We start from the raw sequence: 21,436 nt of genomic DNA, 5'->3' as shown, positions 1-21,436 counted from the left end.
AAAATTGCTAACAAACAGTGTCCGGCAGAGGCACATAGCTGAGTAGGTCAAGAAAACTTAGGAAGAAACAAAGTTCATTGCATGAGAGGGATCTCTAATGTAAAAAGGCCCAAGCTAATACTAGGAGTATATCAGAGATCTCCAGGACAAAACAAGAAGTGGACTTTGCTCTGGAAAGAGATACATAATGGTAATATAGAAAACATTCCAATGAGGGATTTTAGTCATTCAACATAAATTTGGTAACTCTATGCAGATTAACGTCAGAGTTTTCAAATATATTGTTCATCAGGGTGACCCACTGTGTCCATGCCCAAGAGTTATGACTACTTCATAGTTCTTGTGTATGGGCACAGTTGTTAAGCCTGATCTAGTCATTGTAAATGACCCAGAAATCCTTACAGTAATGGCGAGTAGTGGCCACAGAGTGAATAAATTCAACTGCCAAGGTGTTCTGAGATTCTGTTATACTAACAATAAATGGCTTGGAAAATGTTATTTGTCTATATTTCAGTAAATAGAACTCCTTCAATTGAAAAGTGCTGAGCATGTAGACCAAAAACTTGGTCTGAAGGTTGGCAATATCAAAGTCAACAATTATATGAAGAGTCATTAAGGCAGGGAAGGAGGCCATTTGACCTATTAAGTTCATGCTGGCTCTCTGTACAGCAATCCAGTGGGTTCCATTCCCCCACTCTATCCCCATAGCCCTGCCAGTTTATTTCCCACAAATGCCTGTACAATTTCCTTTTGAAATCATTCACTTTCTCAGCATTCACCAACACCATAGGTAACTGTTTCCAGGCCATCACCTCTTGCTGAGTAAAGAAGTTATTCACTTCACCACGTATCTCTCTCTCTCTCGAAGTTTCATTAAATCTGTGTCTATTAGCCCTTGTAACATCAGCTAATGGGGAAAAGCTTTTCTTTGCTTCCCTTATCTAAACCTGTTACAATCTTGTAAACTTCATTCAAATCTCCCCTCAAATTCTTTTGCTCCATGAAGTATGACTCCAGCTTTACCTAGGCTTTCCATCATCTTCACCTTTCCTCGGCAACGTAGGATGCAAGCAGTTTATTCACTTTAAGCATGGCCTACCTGCCTATCAATTTTCACCCCATCCATTACCACAACCATCCCCACTTCTACCATCATTTTACCAACAACTTCTTCCTTACTAAACACCATTATCATTAAGTTTTTAATCCTTGTCTGCTTCCCTAATCATGTATCACCTTCGTTATTCTTAATACATGTCAACCCCAACTCTTATTATCCTTGCCTAATGCTGGAGAAAGATTTTCAAGTTCCATTTTATGTTAACTGCCAATCTATTCTCATAATCTCTCTTTGCTGATCTTACTTGCCTCTTCACTTCCCCTCTCAACTTATTGCTATGAAGATTCACCTAAAATGTTTCAAACACTCTTCATATTCTTTAGCTCCCTTGTCAACCACAGAACGCTGGCTTTGGTTCCTTCACTTTTCCCACTTGCAAAAATGTACTTGTCCTGCACCTGAAACATACCCTGCTTAAAGGTGTTTTGTTGTTCTGTTACAATTTTACCTGTTGAATTTTAGCTATACTTTACCTTGCCTGGATTCCCTTTCATCCCATCAAAGTTGGTCCTTTTCCGTTTATAAGTTGCACTTTAGATTGTTCCTTGACTTTCTCTATTACCAGTGTAAACCTCATGATCTGATGACTCTTACCCAAGAGATGTCTCATAGACACTTGGGTCACCTCATTCTCTCGCACCAGATGTAGCCAAGAATATCCTAATTCAGAAGATTCTGTGGAACTCATTTCAGAAGTTAGCCCCCCAAGACCACAATGTCTTCCCTGTTCAGTACTGTTACCCCATGTCCCTCTGTTCCTTCCCAATCTTTTCTGAACACTTTGTATGCATGACTAATAAGTGCTCAGTTCTCACCACTTTTATGCCATGTTGCCACTCTGTCATATTCTCATGGGGCTTTTGTGTTTGTAGCTCACTGACTTTACTCACCACAGTTTGTGCACTTACATACTACACTCTAAATTTGCCTTTGTATTGCTTATAGCTCTACCTGGACTGCTCCTATCTGATATGATACTATGTCCTCCTCCAGTGCTATTCAACAATCTCACACCTTTCTGCACCACCTTCTTCTATAAACTGACACCTTTCCTCTCACCAATTAAAGAGGGTTTACCAAGAAGTGTTCTCTACACTTCTGAAGTGGTTTGGAATTTTTCTTCCACAGTAGTTTCTGCATAAATGCAAATAGTTGTAAAGGTGTAATAAACAAGGAGAAAATAATGTACTAGAAAACAAGGGAAGGCGTTTGCTAGGTTGTTACAAGAAAATGGAGAAACATGCCCAAAGGTTGCTCAGGAGGATGATGACAGACCTAGGTAAAAGGATAGTTGTAAATGTAAATTACAACAGATCAACATTTGAAAACATCGCAAAAGAAAGTTATTCATCTGAAAGGTTTACAACTGGATTAGAAGATGCTAATGAATTGACACTTAAATTCAGGATGAAATAGTAAGTATTCTGAATTATGAACAACTCTCCTTTGTAAAGCACCAGGACAGGGTTCAGGATCCTGGTATAAAAGATGCAGGAAGTCTTGAACAAACTGAAAATGGATAAGATAAACAAATGCCCCATATCAGTTGGTATCTACCCTAGATCATGGAGCAAGATAACAAAAGAAGTTGCTGGTGTGTTGACAATCATTATAAGAGAGTCACTGAAGGTCTTAGTGGGTTAGAAATTGATGCAGTGCCCATATTCCAAAAGGTGAGAAAAGGGTCAACTGTAGATACATTGGTCTTACTTATCTTCCATGTAAAGTAATCAAATTGAAACTTGAGAATCTGTATAACAATCTTCTGATCACAGCTTTACACAGGAAAGATTCTGCCTGAACAAACTCCCAGTTTTCTTGAGAACTGACAGTTTAATGTAGTTGACATTTTGGCTGTATGCTTCCTTCTGGAATGCATGTAGTGAAGTTTCATCTAAAAGACCACAATTCAAGTCAAAAGCAGAGGATATAAATTCGGAGCAAAACTTGGGAATAGATAAGAAACTGGGTGATGGATAGAAAACAAAAGATAAATAAAGGAATGATGTTGTGTTCAAGAATGATCCCAGGCCTGAACCTCAGTGCAGTTTGAAACAAATCAATAATAGAAAAAATCAAGGAACTGAGAAAGGAAACCTTTATCATGTATTGACTGCTGATAAACTATTGGAAGTCTTGCACTACTGTTTGAAAAAACTCTCCTTCATTATGCCTAACTGTAGAAGCTGTCCTGAATGTCATCCTTGAGAAAATGCAATGTCTAATATCATAATAATACCTAGATGAAGGAATTAAACTATGCCAATAGACTGAGTAAACATTTGTTAAATTGCAGGTGAATAAACCTAAGAAATAATCTGATCATATTTACCAATGAAGTAGATGACAGTGAAAGTGAACAATTTCCCTATTGCTAGAGGCATCCGGAATCAATAGATATGCTTAGAATTCAAGTTAAACTGATCAATGACTAGTCCTGGATTAGTGGATCTTGTGATGCAAAACTACTCGAGGTCTTTAAAAGGGAGATAGTTAACTGTGATGTAAGGGCATAAAGGAATATGGCAATAGATAATAGTCATTAGAAGAACATCAAACAGCTGTGGCTGAGAAAGTAGCAGGTAAGCTGAATGGACCAAATAGGCTACTTCATTCCTACGTTCCTAACAGCAGTGTTTGTCAGCAAGCTGCACAATAAACCAACTAAAATAGATGTTCTAGACAGTCCCCAGGTTACGTGAGGGTTCCATTCCTAAGAACTGCTCTTAATCTGATTTGTCCTTAAGTCAGAAACGTCCATTTTCTATAGTAACCTATATCATATTGCTCTACATACACTTGCTGTAATTCTTTCATTTTGTTGAATAATCACCCTGGCACTACCCATAATTAAAGTAATGGAATATAATTCTGTTCAAAGAGGACGGGTTGCACTTGAATATCCTGGTGGGGAGGTTTGCTAAGGCTACTGAAAAGAGTTTAAACTAGAATTGTTGGGGGGGGGGGGTGGTGTGGGATCCGAACTGGAGATACTGGGGAAGAAGTGTTTGGCTCTCAAATAGAGAAAGCTAGTAGTAGGTACGATAGGGAGGTGGTAGAGAAGGGACGTGCTCAGACAGGTTTGAGATGTGTCTATTTTAATGCAAAGAGTATTGTGAACAAGGCAGATGAGCTTAGAGCTTGGATCAATACTTGGAGCTATGATGTGGTGGTCATTACGGAGACTTGGATGGCTCAGGGACTGGAATGGTTGCTTCAAGTGCCGGGCTTTAGATGTTTCAGAAAGGACAGGGAGGGAGGTAAAGGAGGTGGGGGAGTGGCACTGTTGATCAGAGATACTGTCACGGCTGCGGAAAAGGTGGATGTCGTGGAGGGACTGTCTACGGAGTCTCTGTGGGTGGAGGTTAGGAACAGGAAGGAGTCAATAACTTTACTGGGTGTTTTTTATAGGCCACCCAATAGTAACAGGGATATTGAGGAGCAGATAGGGAAGCAGATCCTAGAAAGGTGTGAGAATAACAGAGTTGTTGTGATGGGGGATTTTAATTTCCCAAATGTCGACTGGCATCTCCAGACAGTGAGGGGTTTAGATGGGGTGGCATTTGTTAAATGTGTTCAGGAAGGATTCTTGACACAATATGTAGAAAGGCCTACAAGAGGAGAGGCTGTGCTTGATTTGGTATTGGGAAATGAACCTGGTCAGGTGTCAGATCTCTCAGTGGGTGAACATTTTGGTGATAGTGATCATAATTCTATCTCCTTTACATTAGCACTGGAGAGATATAGGAACAGACAGACTAGAAAGGCGTTTACTTGGAGTAAAGGCAATTATGAAGCTCTCAGGCAGGAAATTGGAAGATTAGATTGGGAACAAATGTTCTCAGGGAAACGTACAGAAGAAATGTGGTAAATATTCAGAGGATATTTGTGTGGAGTTCTGCATAGGCATGTTCCAATGAGACAGGGGAGTCACGAGAGGATAAAGGAACGGTGGTGTACAAAGGCTATAATAAATCTAGTCAAAAGGAAAAGAAAAGCATACAAAAGGTACAGAGAGCTAGGTAATGTTAGAGATCTGGAAGAGTATAAGGCTAATAGGAAGGAGCTTAAGAAGGAGATTAGGAGAGCCAGAAGGGGACATGACAAGGCCTTGGCGGGCAGGATTAAGGAAAACCCCAAGGCATTCTACAAGTATGTGAAGAGCAAGAGGATAAGACGCAAAAGAATAGGGCCTATCAAGTGCATCAGTGGGAAAGTGTGTATGGATCTGAAAGAAATGGTGGAGGTACTTAATGAATACTTTACGTCAGTATTCACTACGGAAAAGGATCTGGGGGATTGTAGTGAGGACTTGCAGTGGGCTGAAAAGCTTGAGCATGTAGATATTAGGAAAGATGAGGTGCTGAAACTTTCGGAAAGCATTAAGTTGGATAAGTTGCCGGGACCGGATGAGATGTACCCCAGGCTGCTGTGGGAGGCAAGGGAAGAGATTGCGGAGCCTCTGACGATGATCTTTGCATCGTTGATGGAGACAGAAGAGGTTCCGGAAGATTGGAGGGTTGTGGATGTTGTTCCCTTAAAGAAAGGGAGTAGGGATAGCCCAGGGAATTATAGACCAGTGAGTCTTACCTCAGTGGTTGGTAAGCTGATGGAGAAGATCCTGAGAAGCAGGATTTATGAACATTTGTAGAGGTATAATATGATTAGGAATAGTCAGCATGGCTTTGTCAAGGACAGGTCCTGCATTACGAGCCTGATTGAATTTTTTGAGGATGTGACTAAACACATCGATGAAGGGAGAGCAGTAGATGTAGTGTATGTGGATTTCAGCAAGGCGTTTGATAAGGTACCCCATGCAAGGCTTATTGAGAAAGTAAGGAGGCATGAGATCCAAGGGGACATTGCAGTGTGGATCCAGAACTGGCTGGCCCACAGAAGGCAAAGAGTGATTGTTGAAAGGTCATATTCTGCTTGGAGGTCGGTGACCAGTGGTGTACCTCAGGGATCTGTACTGGGACCCTTGCTCTTTGTGATTTTTATAAACGACATGGATGAGGAAGTGGAGGGGTGGGTTAGTAAGTTTGTGGATGACAAAAAGGTTGGGGGTGTTGTGGATAGCTTGGAGGGCTGTCAGAGGTTACAGAGGGACATAGATAGGATGCAAAGTTGGGCTGAGAAGTGGCAGATGCAGTTCAACCCAGATAAGTGTGAAGTGGTTCATTTTAGTAGGTCAAATATGATGGCAGAATATAGTATTAATGGTAGGACTCTTGGCAGTGTGGAGGATCAGAGGGATCTTGGGGTCCGAGTCCATAAGATACTCAAAGCGAACACGCAGGTTGACTCTGTGGTTAAGAAGGCATATGGTGTATTGTCCTTCATCAATCAGGGAATTGAATTTAGGAGCCAAGAGGTATTGTTGCAGCTACATAGGTCCCTGGTCAGACCCCACTTGGAGTATTGTGCTCAGTTCTGGTCACCTCACTACAGGAAGGATGTGGAAGTCATAGAAAGGGTGCAGAGGAGATTTACAAGGATGCTGCCTGGGATGCAAAGCATGCCTTATGAAAGGCCTTTTCTCCTTGGAGTGACGGAGGATGAGGGGGGACCTGATAGAGATATATAAGATGATGAGAAGTATTGATCGGGTAGCTGGTCAGAGGCTTTTCCCCAGGGCTGAAATGGTGGCCACAAGAGGACATAGGTTTAAGGTGCTGGGGAATAGATATAGAGGAGATGTCAGGGATAAGTTTTTTACTCAGAGAGTGGTAAGTGCGTGGAATGGGCTGCCAGAAACAGTGGTGGAGGCGGATACGATAGGGTCTTTTAAGAGACTGTTGGATAGGTACATGGAGCTGAGAAAAATAGAGGGCTATGGGTAAGCCTAGTAATTTCTAGGGTAGGGACATGTTCGGCACAGCTTTCTGGGCTGAAGGGCCTGAATTGTGCTGTAGGTTTTCTATGTTTCTATAATATATACTGTATCCAGTCAGTAATGAATACCATGAAATATTTTATTACTATTACCAGCTTGAAAAATGCTTTAAAAATATATGGGAGAATTTGTGTAAAGTCAGATTTCCATAAGTCAGGTTATTCATATGGTAGAGGAACCCTACATCACAGCAGAGAGCAAATGAGAGGTAGAAAAGAGAGGAGATGACAATTAAAGTAAGTCCAGCAAAACATAACAGGATACAGCCTGTTTTCCATTAAACCTTGAGGTCTGATTGGAGGTTTCTTTATGGAAACTAATAATTTCCTGAATAAAGAATGTCTGCAAAATTTAAGGTAATTTTTTGATTTTATGTGAAGTAATAGAACTGAACAAGTGTGAGGTCTGCCAATGCTTTGTGATTTTGTGAATTAGGGATTCTAAATCTGTTGTGCAATGTGTTATGGGGGGAATAGAAGAAAGAACTCTTGAGTTCTCTGTTCTGGATCGTCCTGTGATTTAGTTTTCTTAGTATGTTGTGACATTCCTTTGTGGAATATTGCTTCACAGTGTGAAGGCTCACTTGCTTTGAAGGGCTTTTCCTGTCTCTTGACCAGAAGTAGATGTAGCAATGAACAGTTCTGATGAAAGGTCATCAACCTGAAATGTTAACTCTGTTTCTTTCTCCACTGATGTTCCCTGACCTGTTGAATATCAACATAATTTTCTGCCTTAACTGAGGAATCAACAACACTTGACAGCAATACAACTGACCTTCTTAAGAAACCAAACCTTCACATTATCCTCTGCACCTACTGCTGGGTAATGTCTTAAAGCTCACATAAACCAGCAACTGCTTCATCAAGATCCAAAGAATTAAATGCCTGTGCATCTTCAGTATGTCCACTCTTAAGAGATGATAACAGGGTTCTTGGCCTCTGGATGGCTAAGTTCTCCTATGCGCTGGTGCTGCTAGAAGCTCAATGGCAATCTCAAGATGTATTTCATGAGAGTTCAATGGAATGAAGCAATCTTCAGTGCAAAATAATCGGTAAGGAGCCCAGTCTGTTCATGAAGAAGCCTCCATTCTGAAGAAGTCGTTGATCTGTAGCTGTACTATGCCTCTCTTCAGTAGCAACCAAGCCACCACTTCTGTCCTTTCTCCAGTCATCAGGGTCCTTTAAAGTACTCCAAAAAATATGCCCCTTTTGCTGGTGTGTTGTTGTGGTGACAATTGCAGAGTGCTACAGTGAAGTGTGCTGCTGAGAGGGCTTGACTTGCTGCACTTTGGATTGCAGTTTTTCTGCAACAAGAAGCCAGTGCAAAGGGTTGGATATAATGCTATTGCTATAGACAATTCTTTGCAAATTTCACATACACAACACAGCTTTAAAACTGTATTTGTACAGACAAAATGAGTGACTATAATTATATGCCTGAGCATAGGTTTGCATCTCAGCCATGTGGTTTATAGATTCTGAGCCAAAGAACTTCATGATAGCATCTCCAAAGGGGGCATGGTTGGATTGCTAACTTTCTTGAGCTTCCCGTGCTCTGAACTTCCTGTTTGTGAGAGATGGGAAATTTTCATTGAATCAGTGAATATCTTGCAGTGTTTTTAAGATTTCTTTATTAGTCACACGTACATTGAAACACACAGTGAAATGCATCTTTTTTTTTGCATAGAGTGTTCTGGGGGCAGCCCGCAAGTGTCACCATGCTTCTGGCACCAACATAGCATGCCCACAACTTCCTAACCCGTACGCCTTTGGAAAGTGGGAGGAAACTGGAGAACCCAGAGGAAACCCACGCAGTCATGGGGAGAATGTAGAAACTCCTTATAGACAGCGGCCGGAATTGAACCTGGGTCACTGGTGCTGTAATAGTGTTACGTTAACTGCTAAATAAGCAACAATGCTGATTTATGGCAACTTGCAAGGTTTATCTGAATATGAAGTATCTTGACTACAAACTGGATAAGAAAATGCTTGAGGGTAACTGAGTGAGCTTTTGTTGATAGCTGTTTATGTCAATAATTACAATCAATTGTCAGGATTTCTATGGTCCACTATTCCAGGTCTTAATTCTCTGAGCCCACTCTGCTGGTTCTCAAATGTTCATTTTTTTTCCTTCATGTCCTATTTTTAGCAGGCTAGTGGTTTCAATTTGTGCTAAGCTATTAAAAATATTTTATCTTGCGCAATGATATTAACATAGCTCATCTGGCACTTGTAATTTACTTTAATTGGCACCAAGCTGCCACCATAAACAGCAGGTTAGTTTATCTATACTCATTTTCTATTTTACTTGAACTCCTTTTCACGTGTGGTAACTTCTCTTCAAAGTACTTCAGGATAACTATGCTCTGGAACATTGTACTGTCCTCCCATACCCATCTCACACACTGAGCACTGGCTTCTTTCTTTATTGCACAGTTTTAGAACTTCTAGATTACTCCTTCACTTGTCATGGGCATCCTGCATTTCACTACTAGTATAGTTCTAATGTGATGTAAAAGTTATATCACATTACAATTACACTAATATCCAGTAGTTGTTTCAGCAGCAACAGTAGCACAGTTTCTGAGAGATGTTTGTACATGTCTCTGTGTGTGAATATGTATGCACTCTAAAGAGATTTACAAAGATCTTCCTGTGATAATGAAAAAATATAGAACAACCATTTAAATTCTCGTTTAAATTATTGGCTGTACACTAAGAATAATCAGACAATATTTATTAACAAGCCAACAAAGTTTTGATGTTGGCTTCGATAACCAGACCAACTAAACTGTAGAAAGCTGTACTCTTCTTTAGTTAATTATCCAGAGAAATAAACTTTACTTTCAGCCAGAAGAGCAATCAGATTGAAGAGAAACAAATAGAGGGAAAGAACTGGCAATAATATTTCACCTTTCATCACATCCCAAAGCAATTTGCAATCATTGTAAGAAACAATGTAATGACTTCACGGATAGCAAGCTTCCACAGCAGCAATGTGATAACCTGGTTGAATGATGTTGACAAAGGGACAAGTATTAGCCTGCTGAACTCACCTGCTTTCCCGTATGTCAATTTGTGTACATGAAGGTTTATCTGGCCTTTGGCTGAATGTTTCAGCCAAAAGCTTGTGCAGTGCTCCCTCAGTAATGCATTGGAATTTCAGCCTGGATAATGTGCAAGTGACATGATAGCCACCATTTCTGGACCGAATGATTCTGAGGTTTAATGACTCTGGATGGCAGAGAGAGGAGATCACCTGCTGAAGGGAAGGGGGCAGCTGCATATGCACACCAGTTTGGGGTGGTACCTAAAGCTGTGAGGTTTTTGCTCCACGCTAAAATCATGCCAGTCAGCAGAGCAGAGTCTTCATCCATCTCAATAGACATGTCTGGAAAAATTAATATGATATTCTAAGAATTCTGCCCACTATGCCTTTGTGAGATCCAGTAAAGATCTTGCCCATTAGGAGTTCCATTGAGGCCCCAGGAAAAGCACCAAAAGCTTTCAAGAGTAATGGCTTCATTAATCTGCCACACTATTGTAAATTATCTTTAGAAACATGCTGGATGCTCTGCTGACACATCATTTCAATGTATAGTTATCCCAACTAAGAGAGAGGCAAAGGAAGAAAAAAGATTAAGAGACAGAGAAGCAACGTGAAAGCAAGGAAAAGTGAGAAAAAAAAGAGAGATTTAAAAAATTTCTAACAACAATGGAGGACTGAGATTCCACATTTGCAACTGTTCATTTTCTAGCTAAGAGAGGTTGATTGGTAGTCATTAACAACCATCATATTATTAAAAGGGTACCTCTGGTGTTAATTACTAGATCTAACTTTCTGTGATTAATTTAATGGGGCATGAATGCTGAAAATTCATGAAACAGAGGGAGGTTAAGTACAAAGTGATATTTTTACGAAGTGGCAGAGTGGCCAGCAAGTTGCAGCAATTCACAATTTACAGGGTATCTTTTCTTTGCCCAAGCTGCTGATCATTTAAAATATTAACATTGGTGTGTTCAGCTTACACATCCTTCATTTTCAGAAAAATCTGGCTCCTCATTTACCACATTTCCCTAATAATTATTAATAGGTCCATAGGATAACCTGGTTATATAAGGGTCAGCTGTTAAAATTGCCTTCAAGGATATGTCTTCAGAACTTAATGGAATACAAGTTGTGGGCAAAAAGGAAAAGCACAAATATACAAAATCCAAAGTAAGAAAGAAAATCTTGAAAATGCATTGGAATTAGAGTTGGACAGTCATAGACAGACACAACAAGGAAGCAGGCCCTTCGGCCCACCAAGTCCATGCCGCCCATCCACCAACCATTTACAGTAATCTTACATTATTGTCATTTTTTATTTTCCCCATATTCCCATCAACTCTCACCGGATTCTACCACCCACCTACACCCTCAGGGCAATTTACAGTGACCAATTAACTTACCGACCTGCACGTCTTCGAAAGAAACTGGAGCATCCAGAGGAAACCCATGCAGTCTCAGGGAGAGTGTTCAAACTGCGCACAGACACACCGGAAGTCAGGATTGAACCTGGGTCTCATGCACTGTATGGCAGTAACTCTTGTTAGCTGCACCACTGTGCCATCCACAATTGTGAAATACTGGAAAGGGAGCTAAAGTGAAGCTAGAGCAACAATCAATCTGCAGGAGGAACTCAGCGGGTTGAGCAACATCTGTGGGAGGAAAAAAATTGTCGACGTTTCGGGTCGAAACCCTGCATCAGGACAAAGTGAAACTAGATCTTGGGCTTGGAGGGACTACAAGATTGGATTGGGGGACTCAATGGGGTGAGAAACCAAGGTGAGGCCCTTTGCTGTGGCTAAGGAGAGTGGGCAGAGGGGAAGCAGAAGAAATGCTGTGTGCAATTTTTACCTGGCTTAATGGAATTTCTGTCCCAGCTCTGGTAAACCTGGACCACAACCTTAACTGGGATAAACATAAGCCAGGACAAGCTGGGAATGAAGTGACCCAGCCTCTGATGGGGATTCCATGAGTTTGGAGCATGCACCTTAAGGTTTGGGAAATGCACTGCAAAGTCGGTGTGAGCTGCCACCTGGGAAAGCAGGAAAGGGAGAAGAACTTGTTCATTTGTTCTCCAAGGAGCTTATTAGTGAACATCAAACATCTGGGAAAAGCTGTAACACCATGGGAAAGCTAAGGTCGATAATGAAATGCTTAGACATTTCTGTGGAATTCTTCTCCCCTGCTGTTACTTTGACTGGTTGGCAGAATAACCCCGACAGAAATACAGGAGTAAAAATACTGTGATGTTAGAAATCTGAACAAAGGGCCATTTTTAAGTAGCTAATGCATTTACTCCAGGGCTTCCATTGATCTCAGGTGAATGTATTTACACACTGCTGGAAGCATCAGGGCTGCAGATGGAAATAGCGAGGATTAGAGAAGGCAGAAGTGGAAAAGTGAAGGATGAAAGGGAATAAATTGGCTGCAATGGGAGAAGGGTGAAGTAAGGAGCAAGGTGCTTGGTCCACCTGATTGACAGCACATTACAGGCCATCAGGTGATTACAGAACAATGAGATGTCTGATCATGGCTGACCACAAATTATTTTATGAGGTGGATAGACAGAACAGACAAAAAAAGTCCGTCCTGCATTTTTGAGGTCACGTTGTGCTTTTCATTCTGCTTTTCTATTTATGTTGTTCTGTTAGTGAAGGAACCGAGGCAATTAGTCTGATTATATATTTGTTACTAACAGCGATGTGAAGAACAAGCTACAGAGTAAAAATTGTGTACCCTATGCTTGCATAATCTATACTGAATACTTCTTATTGAAATTGTAATTCACATTTTGTATGTTCTCTTGAGATGTAGTTGGATCACAGTTTGAGTAGTGTGTACAGTTCTGATGACTGTATTTCAGGAAAGATGTGATTGCGTTGGAGAAGATGCAGGGGATGTTTGTGAGGGTGTTGCCAGGACCGGAAAATCACAACTGTGAGGAAAGATCGGATAAGCTAGGGTGTTTTCTCTGTAACAGAAGAAGCAGAGGGGAGATAATAGAGATGTATAAAATTATGAGGGGCTTAGGATCGCATGGATAGGAAGGACACACCTTCCTCAGCAGAGGAGTCAAAAATGAGGAAGCGTAGGTTTCAAGTAGTTGATTAGAGGATTAGAAGGGAGACAAAGAAAGTCTTTTTTCCACCCAGAAGGTGATCAAGGTCTTGAACTCACTGCCTGAAAGGGGTGGTAGAGGCAGTAAACTGCATCACATTTAGAACAGCCTAGTTATTTACTTGAAGAGCTGACCTGCGGATCAATGGATCTAGTACTGAAATATGGTAATCAGATTGAGTAGTTCCTCTTGACTGGCACAGATGCGATGGGATGGATGGCCTCTGTCTACGTCATAAACTTTCTATGACTCAGAGTCTTTGTTTACACTAGGATTGTTGTCTTTCCCAATGCTAAAGAAAGAGGACGTTAGAAAGCGAAGAAACAACACACATGTAGTTAGGAAACTACTTTTCCACATAACATCACAAAGTTTCATGAAGTTTCCAGACGATTAAGGTCTTTAGAATTTCCAGCCTCAGACTAACTGGCAAAGTACTCACTGGTAGCAAGGAACCTTTAATACAGCATAGCAAAAAACAACTGGGTTTACATTTTTCAGCTGAGGTATGCTGACCTTTGGAGTCTGGTGGAGACCATTAAAAGTTTTATCCAAACAGAAAGAGATCTCTGCACCTCCTGCAAGGTGATCCCTACAAGTTCTGCAAAAGACATTACAAAACACGGCTAGCAGAGTCACATATCACATCTCTGCAAAATCCTCCAAATCTACTGACAGGATCAGCAAACCAATACCAACATTCTCTCCCAGGCCAACACCTCCATTACTGAGACCCTCATCACACTGCGTCAACTCTGTTGCACAGGCCACATTGTTTGCATGCCTGACACCAGAATCCCAAAACTGGAACTCTATGCCACAGTTCATCACAGCGGGAAATTCCCAGGAAAACACAGGAAACAATTCAAAGAAATTTTCAAGGCCTCCTTGAAAAAAAATGTCACTTTGTCACGAGGGGAAGCCTTACATAGAACATAGAACAGGCCCTTCAGCCTATGATGTTGTGCTGACATTTTATCCTGCTCTGATATCTTTCTAACCCTCCCCTCCCACATAGCCCTCCATTTTTCTATTATTCATGTGCCTATCTAAGAGTCGCTTATACGTCCCTAATGTAGCTGCCTCTACCACCTCTGCTGGCAGTGCATTCCACACACCCACCACTCTCTGTGTAAAAATCTTGCCTCTGTCATCCCCCCATACCTTCCTCCAATCACCTTAAAATTATGCCACTTGTGTGAGCCATTTTCGTCCTGGGAAAAAGACTCTGTCTGTCCACTCGTAATGGGCCTTGGCCTTGGCCCATTACTGATCAAAATGGAGAAGAAACATCTGGGAGGATGCTGAGAACCTGAGTCATCTTGTCAGGAGCACACAGGGACCCAATGTAAGTGATGGAAGGTGCGTATTACTCCACACACTAACCACTCACATGCCCTGTCAAACACTTCCTGCCCCACCTGTGGCAGAGTTTGTGGGATGCACATTGGCCTCATCAGAAGCCACAGAACTTGAGTGGAGCAAGTCATCCTCAAATCCAAATGACTGCTTGAAAGGGGAAGATACATCACGTATAGTTCTAGTTATCTACTTTCCTCTGACTCATCCCAGTGACAAATTAAAATCCTATATCAGGAAAGTCCTGAGGACATAAAGGGGTGACAAACCAAATCACCAGTTTTTGTCTGAAACAAAATATTTTTAATTCTTTGCTATTCTGCTGCTTATTTCTTATTTGCATTGTTCTGGCCAACTGTGTACTTATAACAGAGAACATCACAGCAGATGAATATGGGCAGCCATTTACAGTCATTTCAAATATTGTGGCTTGCCCACTGAACATATTCCCTGCAGTAAGAGATAAAAAGATAATCTGCAAATACTGGAACCTGAAATAAGTAGAGGTCATGTTGGAAATAAACAGTAAGTCGTCAGCAGCTGATAAATAAAAAGGGAGATGACTCGAGTTTAGTTTTTTTTGACAAACTTGAAGTGTCACATCCAAAACATTGATGTTCTTTTTTCTCAAATATTTTTTGATCCTTCTCTTTTGATTTCTGGGAAATGAATTGTGTTGGTAGCTGTTGAAAATTTTTTTTTTAAATCTCTGGCCAGCAAGAAAAGCAGCTCTACCATTGAAGGAAAATACAAATATACAGGCTTAAGCACAAATGTCCATCAGTGGCCTCTCTTTCTAATAGGACATTATTATCTAGAAAAAATAATTAACGAGCAAAGACAAAATGTCATATTCAGTCAGGGATGTCAGTCAAGTGTCATGTGGGGACCCTACCATCAAGATTCTCTTAATAAAAATCAGGCTATTATAAACTCTGATGATTAATATGAACATCTGAAAGATTTCTTTCCCAATTCTCCTCCCTTCACCAACATTTTTTCTATTATCAATATTCAATAGCAGTTCCAATGATATTGTTTGGAACTGGATTGGTGAAAATACTAATTCCATGTGCAAAGGGAGTGAATTATCATCAGCAGATATCAATAACACAGGGTATTTCGTCTTCATTTATATGCACATGTTAATTTGTACACTTGGGCTCCTCTGAGCTGCTTCACCAATGGTGATCCCTGAATGACCAGTTAAAAAAAAAGTTACAGGGAAGAAAGGAAGGTCAAAATGCATCATAATTCTTTGCAAGTGATGGAAAAACACTTAATTCTATTTTTGCACAGCAGGAATATGCATAATCAGTAAACCTCAGGTGTTTTGTCTTTTGCTTGTTTTATTTTAAATTGGCCTTTCACAAGTACCTCTTTGGGGTCCTCCTCATCCATCGTCCCAGGTTTCATTTTGGTGTAGTCTACCGGGAAGTCCCAGCAATCATTCTCGTTCATTGCATAGCACTTGTTGACCATCATGTTCTGTCGCTGTGGGGACATTGGCTCTAATGGAGTCAGCAGGCCAGTGCTGCTGCTGCTGCCACAGCTGCCGTCCCTGTGTCTCTGTTTGTTCATGCTCAGATCTAGGGTTCCATTCTCATCCACCTCGATCTCAGGATTCTGTATAATAAAGATCATCCCTTTTAACTGACTTTGCACTGCATACCAGTTACGTTGTATTCTCTCTCTATTTAGTCTGATCTTAAATTAATGATAGTTTTATGCATTACATTAAACCCCTTGTCGGTCTTGGGGTGTTGTGAATAATGTCAAGTTCCCTTCAATCAAAAGGAAAACACTCTCAGGAGAATGACAGATTTGAAACCTCAAAGTGCTCTTGCACTTTGGTAAGAATCATAAAAAAGGTCAGCATTCTTTTCGATTAGCATCCAATCTTTTTCGTATTACTTCTTTATAATTTCAATATTTCTTCAGCAGGCATGAAAAAGTTTAAAAAAGAGCAATAAAAAAATCCCTTCCCAAATTTTGAACAAGAAGAAGCATACGTTCTATATTTGATTTCTAGAAAGAAAAATATGATCTTGTTGTAAATTTTGGCAGTTTTTCTCCGGGGCAAAATTCAAATATCAAAAAATTGCTGGGGAAAGAGGATGAGGAGATTAATGAAGAATGTATTATTTTTCATTTGCTTACAATATAGTCTTTGCAGGTCTACCAAAACTCATAATCTAACATTTAAAATTGTTTGTAGTTACAGTATAGACAGATATGCAGTTTTCCATGAATAATGGAGCTTTCCCACTTGTACAGTATCCACCCTCCAGTGTCCCTAAAAGATGTAATTTATTACATTATTCTTATGTGGTTTTGCAGGCAATATTACAATCAGGGATCAACAAATTGGCCAAGGCCTGCCAGCAGTTTATCTAACTTGAAGCAATTCAGACCCATCAATGTCACTCAGAACTGGATAACTCATCCTTAATTCTCTTCCCATGGCTAAACTGACTTCAGGGATAATCAAGGCCCTAGTCGATGCAGACTCCTCCCTTGACAGATGCAGTAGTATTACCCAAAGATAACTCTTTCTACATTATGTTCTACAGGACCCAGATGTCATGATAAATTCCCTGAAGACGTTGCAGTGGGCAGATGATATTGACTGCCCTCCTCCTGTACATTTTTGTTAACATTAACTGCATCTGCCAACAAAACCTGCACATTCCCAGTTCTTCATTGATGGCCTCTTTGTTCCTTAATCAGTGCTGTCTATCTTGCCTGACATTAGATTGTAGGACACCCATTAAGTACTAGTCGATGAACTCTTGGCTATTCAGATCATTTGGCAGTTTCAAGTTTATTCTTACTCCAGTGGGCTGCAAGTTGATGATTTAGGCATTGTCCTTGGATGGACAATTTGAGGTGGTCTACTTGGCATGCTACAAAGAGCTCTGACTGCTCATTAAAAGTAATTACATTTCCTAGAAAAAACTGACGCCTGGGAAACACTTCATTAGTTCTCCTAATAGGATATGAAGTGACTGCACCAGAAATAACAAAGTTCATTCACCTGACAATGAATACATCACATGCAAGAAGAGAAAAACCAGGCAAGAAACAGGGGCAAGTTAAGTAGGGGTTAAGACTGCATCTTTTAGATTGGCATTATGAATGAGTTCAGAGATAATTAGGATAAAGATGGGGATAAGGTCAAAGCCAGTAAGATGAAGTATATTACAGAAGAGAAATGAGGAGAGGAAGGTTCCTGGACTGAAAACAAGTGACAGTGTGGAGACATGCAGATAGAATGACAGAACTAAATGGGGAAACAAAATAAATTAGCCAATTTAGACAGTGCTCTGCTAGAAAGAGAAAATAGATCGGGAAGTATGTTTGATGTCAAGATTTCAGAAATTGTGCTTGGATTGCACACATTTACTTCAATCAAATTTACTAGGTTTTGCTTCTTGACGATTCTGATTGTAGAGATCATTTTAATTTCCTCCATTCTCCCTGCTGATTTTATCTCTTGATATTTGTTCCCTGAAGGTGTTAGGTCTTGCTGAGTTAGTTTCATGGGAACCAATAGCTTTGGGGCACTTTGCCTTAATTATCTTCATATATTTTGAGCATAGACAGATTGAAATACCACACTTGGTGAATCTAGCCACTGAACTTTCATAAAAATATCCACAATTATGACTTTAACTGATAATATGCTTCAAGTGTAATGAATAATACAGATCAGAACTTTGCAAAAATTTGTCTTCAGCAACCTGGTAGGTTATTCCTAACACATATGGCAATGTAAGAATTCTGCATTCCATCTCCAAAATTAAATGCCACTGAAGCCAATAGAACCAAATTTCTGAAATGGAATACAATAAGCATATTCTACCGTATCTTTTTAGCACATGCTACCAAGCCCAAATTTTAATTGTGGGAGAGAAGCAAGGTGCTGTTTGGTAGGTTCATTGCTGTTAAATCTGACAGACCATAATTAAAAGTATATGCAATTTAAGTTATTTGAAGTTCAGTTCAGGTATGGATAATCTACCAGAATGACCTGTGACCGAAGCAGTTCTTTTTAAAAGAAGGTATTTTTCTGTCAGGTTATTCCTAACATTGTTTGGAATGCTAATTTGGAATTATCTCCAAAGAGCTAGTAAAGAACACAAAACACTTGAAATACAACCCCACATGATACCTCCAAGTTTTCTGTTAGCAGTTTCTTGTTGTCTGAATTGGCTAGTTCTAAATAAAATAGAGTCCTTGTACTGGTTTTTCAAGAACAGCTGCCTGGCCTATCTAAAGTGATCTTATTTGCATAACCTCAGTAAAACACATTGGTGGCTGGGAGACTATCAATGCAGGATTTAAAACTCTGTGATAGCCTCAAATGGTAGATGGTGTTGGGGAAGAGAGGAAGAATCCATTCCGTTTGGAAAATTATGCGTTAACAATGCAACAGGCCAAAGAATGGCCCATTTCCCTGATATTATCACAGAAATTCTAACAGTAGAATGAACGAGCAGAGCCTCAAACAAGGTGCACACCAAGGACAGCAGGAGATGACAGCAGCATGATCCAGGAAGTATGAGAAATAATTCCATAATCAATTGTAACTTGACTTACTAATCTACATGCTGTGTAAGCCTGCCTCAACAGTGGGCACCATGGGATTGTGAAAGAACACCTTAAAGACTTTACAGTGTCATTTAAAATAACAGGACAGACTGCAACATCCTCTTTGCTCAATATAGTAAACACAGAGTACACTTAAAATAACCCTTCCTCAAATTGCTTGAATTACTGTCCAAGCTTGGAGTGGAAACCCAGAAAACCTCAGAACTATTACAGATCTGGTCCTATCTCCACTCCAACAGCCCTCTCTGATAGGTGCACAAGATCAGGTAACCAGAGCAGTTGTGTCTACGGTGGAGTCTGCAGCTGGCAAATGATGACTACTTCAAACCCGGGAGGTTCTCTTGCACAGATATCAGCCAGCCATAACATATACTCCTACTCCCCAGCTAGACTCGCTGTGAGAAGACATACATCACCCATTGAGGCCAACAAAACAAACAATAATGTCTCACACTCTGCAATTTTTGGCATTAGAAAATTGGTTGTGGCACAGCTGAGTGTTATGAAGGATGTTCTTGAAAGAGCTTTCATGTGTGTTCCATGAAAGATCAGGAATGATAATGGTTGTGAACTGCTCAGGATACTTACAGCATTGTTGCCAAATAATTATGGAAGTCACAGGAAAGTGTAAATAGGAGAGTTAAAGCAAAAGGTTCACTAAATTAAGGACATGTATGAGAGCATGCCAATGCATATTTCAATCATGCATCAGGTTACCTTTCACAAGTTTTTCAACATGCTTTAGCTCTCTTTACTGTATGTGGTCTTTTTTTCTGTTACCTCTATGATAATGTCTCTTTAGAGGGCATGATAGATACCAGGTAATAAACTATCTTAATATTTTAGCTAGGCTGTACTATAAAATAGACTGAGATATATCCAAGCTTTGTGGGTACTGGACACACTGTACTCATATTCAACTAGTTTACAGAGATATGTGGGAATCTCTCTGGCACCAGTCTTTTGCTGAGCAGCAGGTTGCTCAAGCTCACTGGTTGCGTGTCCTTGATCCTGCTCTTACGTAGCATGAGCTTCTGTGTCCAATCTTCCAGCAGGAAGCCAGGTTCTGATTGACTGATAAGGTCCAGCACAGGGCCCCCCAAACCTAGCTTACAGAGTCCATCCCTGGTAATGCTTCGAAGGGACAGTTAAATCCTACCCTCTGGCTACTGACTGCCAAAGTTACAGTATCACTGCAATTTGATATCTGTGTATGTCTGTGATGTCAACAAATATTCAAATTAACCAAACAATTTTAAACATTAAAATACCTTAAATATTTTAAAGTTATTAAAAATTAAAAAAGAAACAGTATGGAAAAATTAAAAACAATTAAATCAACTCAATGATCAAAAATCCTCTGAAAACATATGAGGTTCTGCACATTCTTCCATCACCAGCCAGTTTTCTCCAAAGAATTCAATGTGTGTGTTGATTTACATCAGTTTAATCTGATGCAGGTTCAGAGATAAGATTTCTCAACTACATTCTGGCTTTTCTTGGGTGTTCAGAATGTGTGCCCAGTTACATTGGTAAAAAGCAGCAACTCCTTGTGGAACTGTTGTTTATTAAGGGGAACATCCGGGCTATTGGTACATAGGGCAGTATGATTATTCAGCAGCCACTTTAAGGTTTAGATACTGTAGTTCAAATAGTAGTTGGAACATTGGCTACTTTACAATGAAAACATTAATATAACTGCTGGAAAGCATGCAATGATAAACTTATGATTTTAACCAAACTAAAACTTTTGATTGGAAAAAGATAAAATGGAATCCTTTCCAATTCTGAAAGTAATGGCACATAAAATGAAACATCCAAGACAATACCAGTGTGACCTTTGGGCCTTTGAGAGCTCTTTCTGGAAACTGCCGATTGTTCGTGGAAGAAGGGGATAAAATTAATAGGTAAACAAAAGTAGCTAGTCACCACTTGAATTATACATCATTTAGATAAGTATATGGATCGGAAAGGTTTAGAGGGATAAGGCTAAATGCGGGCAATGAGACTAGCTTAGGTGGGCACCTTGGTCAGCTGGATGAGTTGGATGGAAGGGCCTGCTTCTGTGCTGTATTATTCTATGACTCTATACTGTGGATTATGGACTATCCATGATGTTTCCAGTCACAGTTTACACAATTTGAAGGCATAAAAGGTTTATGGTTATCTTCACAGCTATTATAGGGCAATGTCTGTAGATGGGTTTGATTGGAGAATATAATTGCAGCTCTTGTGATCTTACCCTGACTTTCAGAGTTTAAAGGATGCTCAATTTGGGCTG

General features: G+C 40.2%; 1 protein-coding gene across 17 annotated transcripts in view; it reads right to left on the bottom strand.

Moving 5' to 3' along the window:
* LOC127574826 (myelin transcription factor 1-like protein) overlaps positions 1-21,436 on the bottom strand; it is a 372,272-nt gene that overhangs the window by 65,312 nt on the left and 285,524 nt on the right. For 16 of the 17 annotated variants that reach the window (XM_052024235.1, XM_052024239.1, XM_052024230.1 and 13 more), the window contains one exon: positions 15,919-16,167. The exons of the other annotated variant lie outside the window; for it this stretch is intronic. In XM_052024235.1, the coding sequence (XP_051880195.1) occupies positions 15,919-16,167 (249 nt within the window). The remainder of the gene's footprint in view (positions 1-15,918; positions 16,168-21,436) is intronic. 17 annotated transcript variants of the gene reach the window in all.

Source organism: Pristis pectinata, chromosome 10 (assembly GCF_009764475.1).
Source record: "Pristis pectinata isolate sPriPec2 chromosome 10, sPriPec2.1.pri, whole genome shotgun sequence".
Taxonomy (NCBI): domain Eukaryota; kingdom Metazoa; phylum Chordata; class Chondrichthyes; order Rhinopristiformes; family Pristidae; genus Pristis; species Pristis pectinata.
This window is presented reverse-complemented; position numbering and strand designations above follow the sequence as displayed.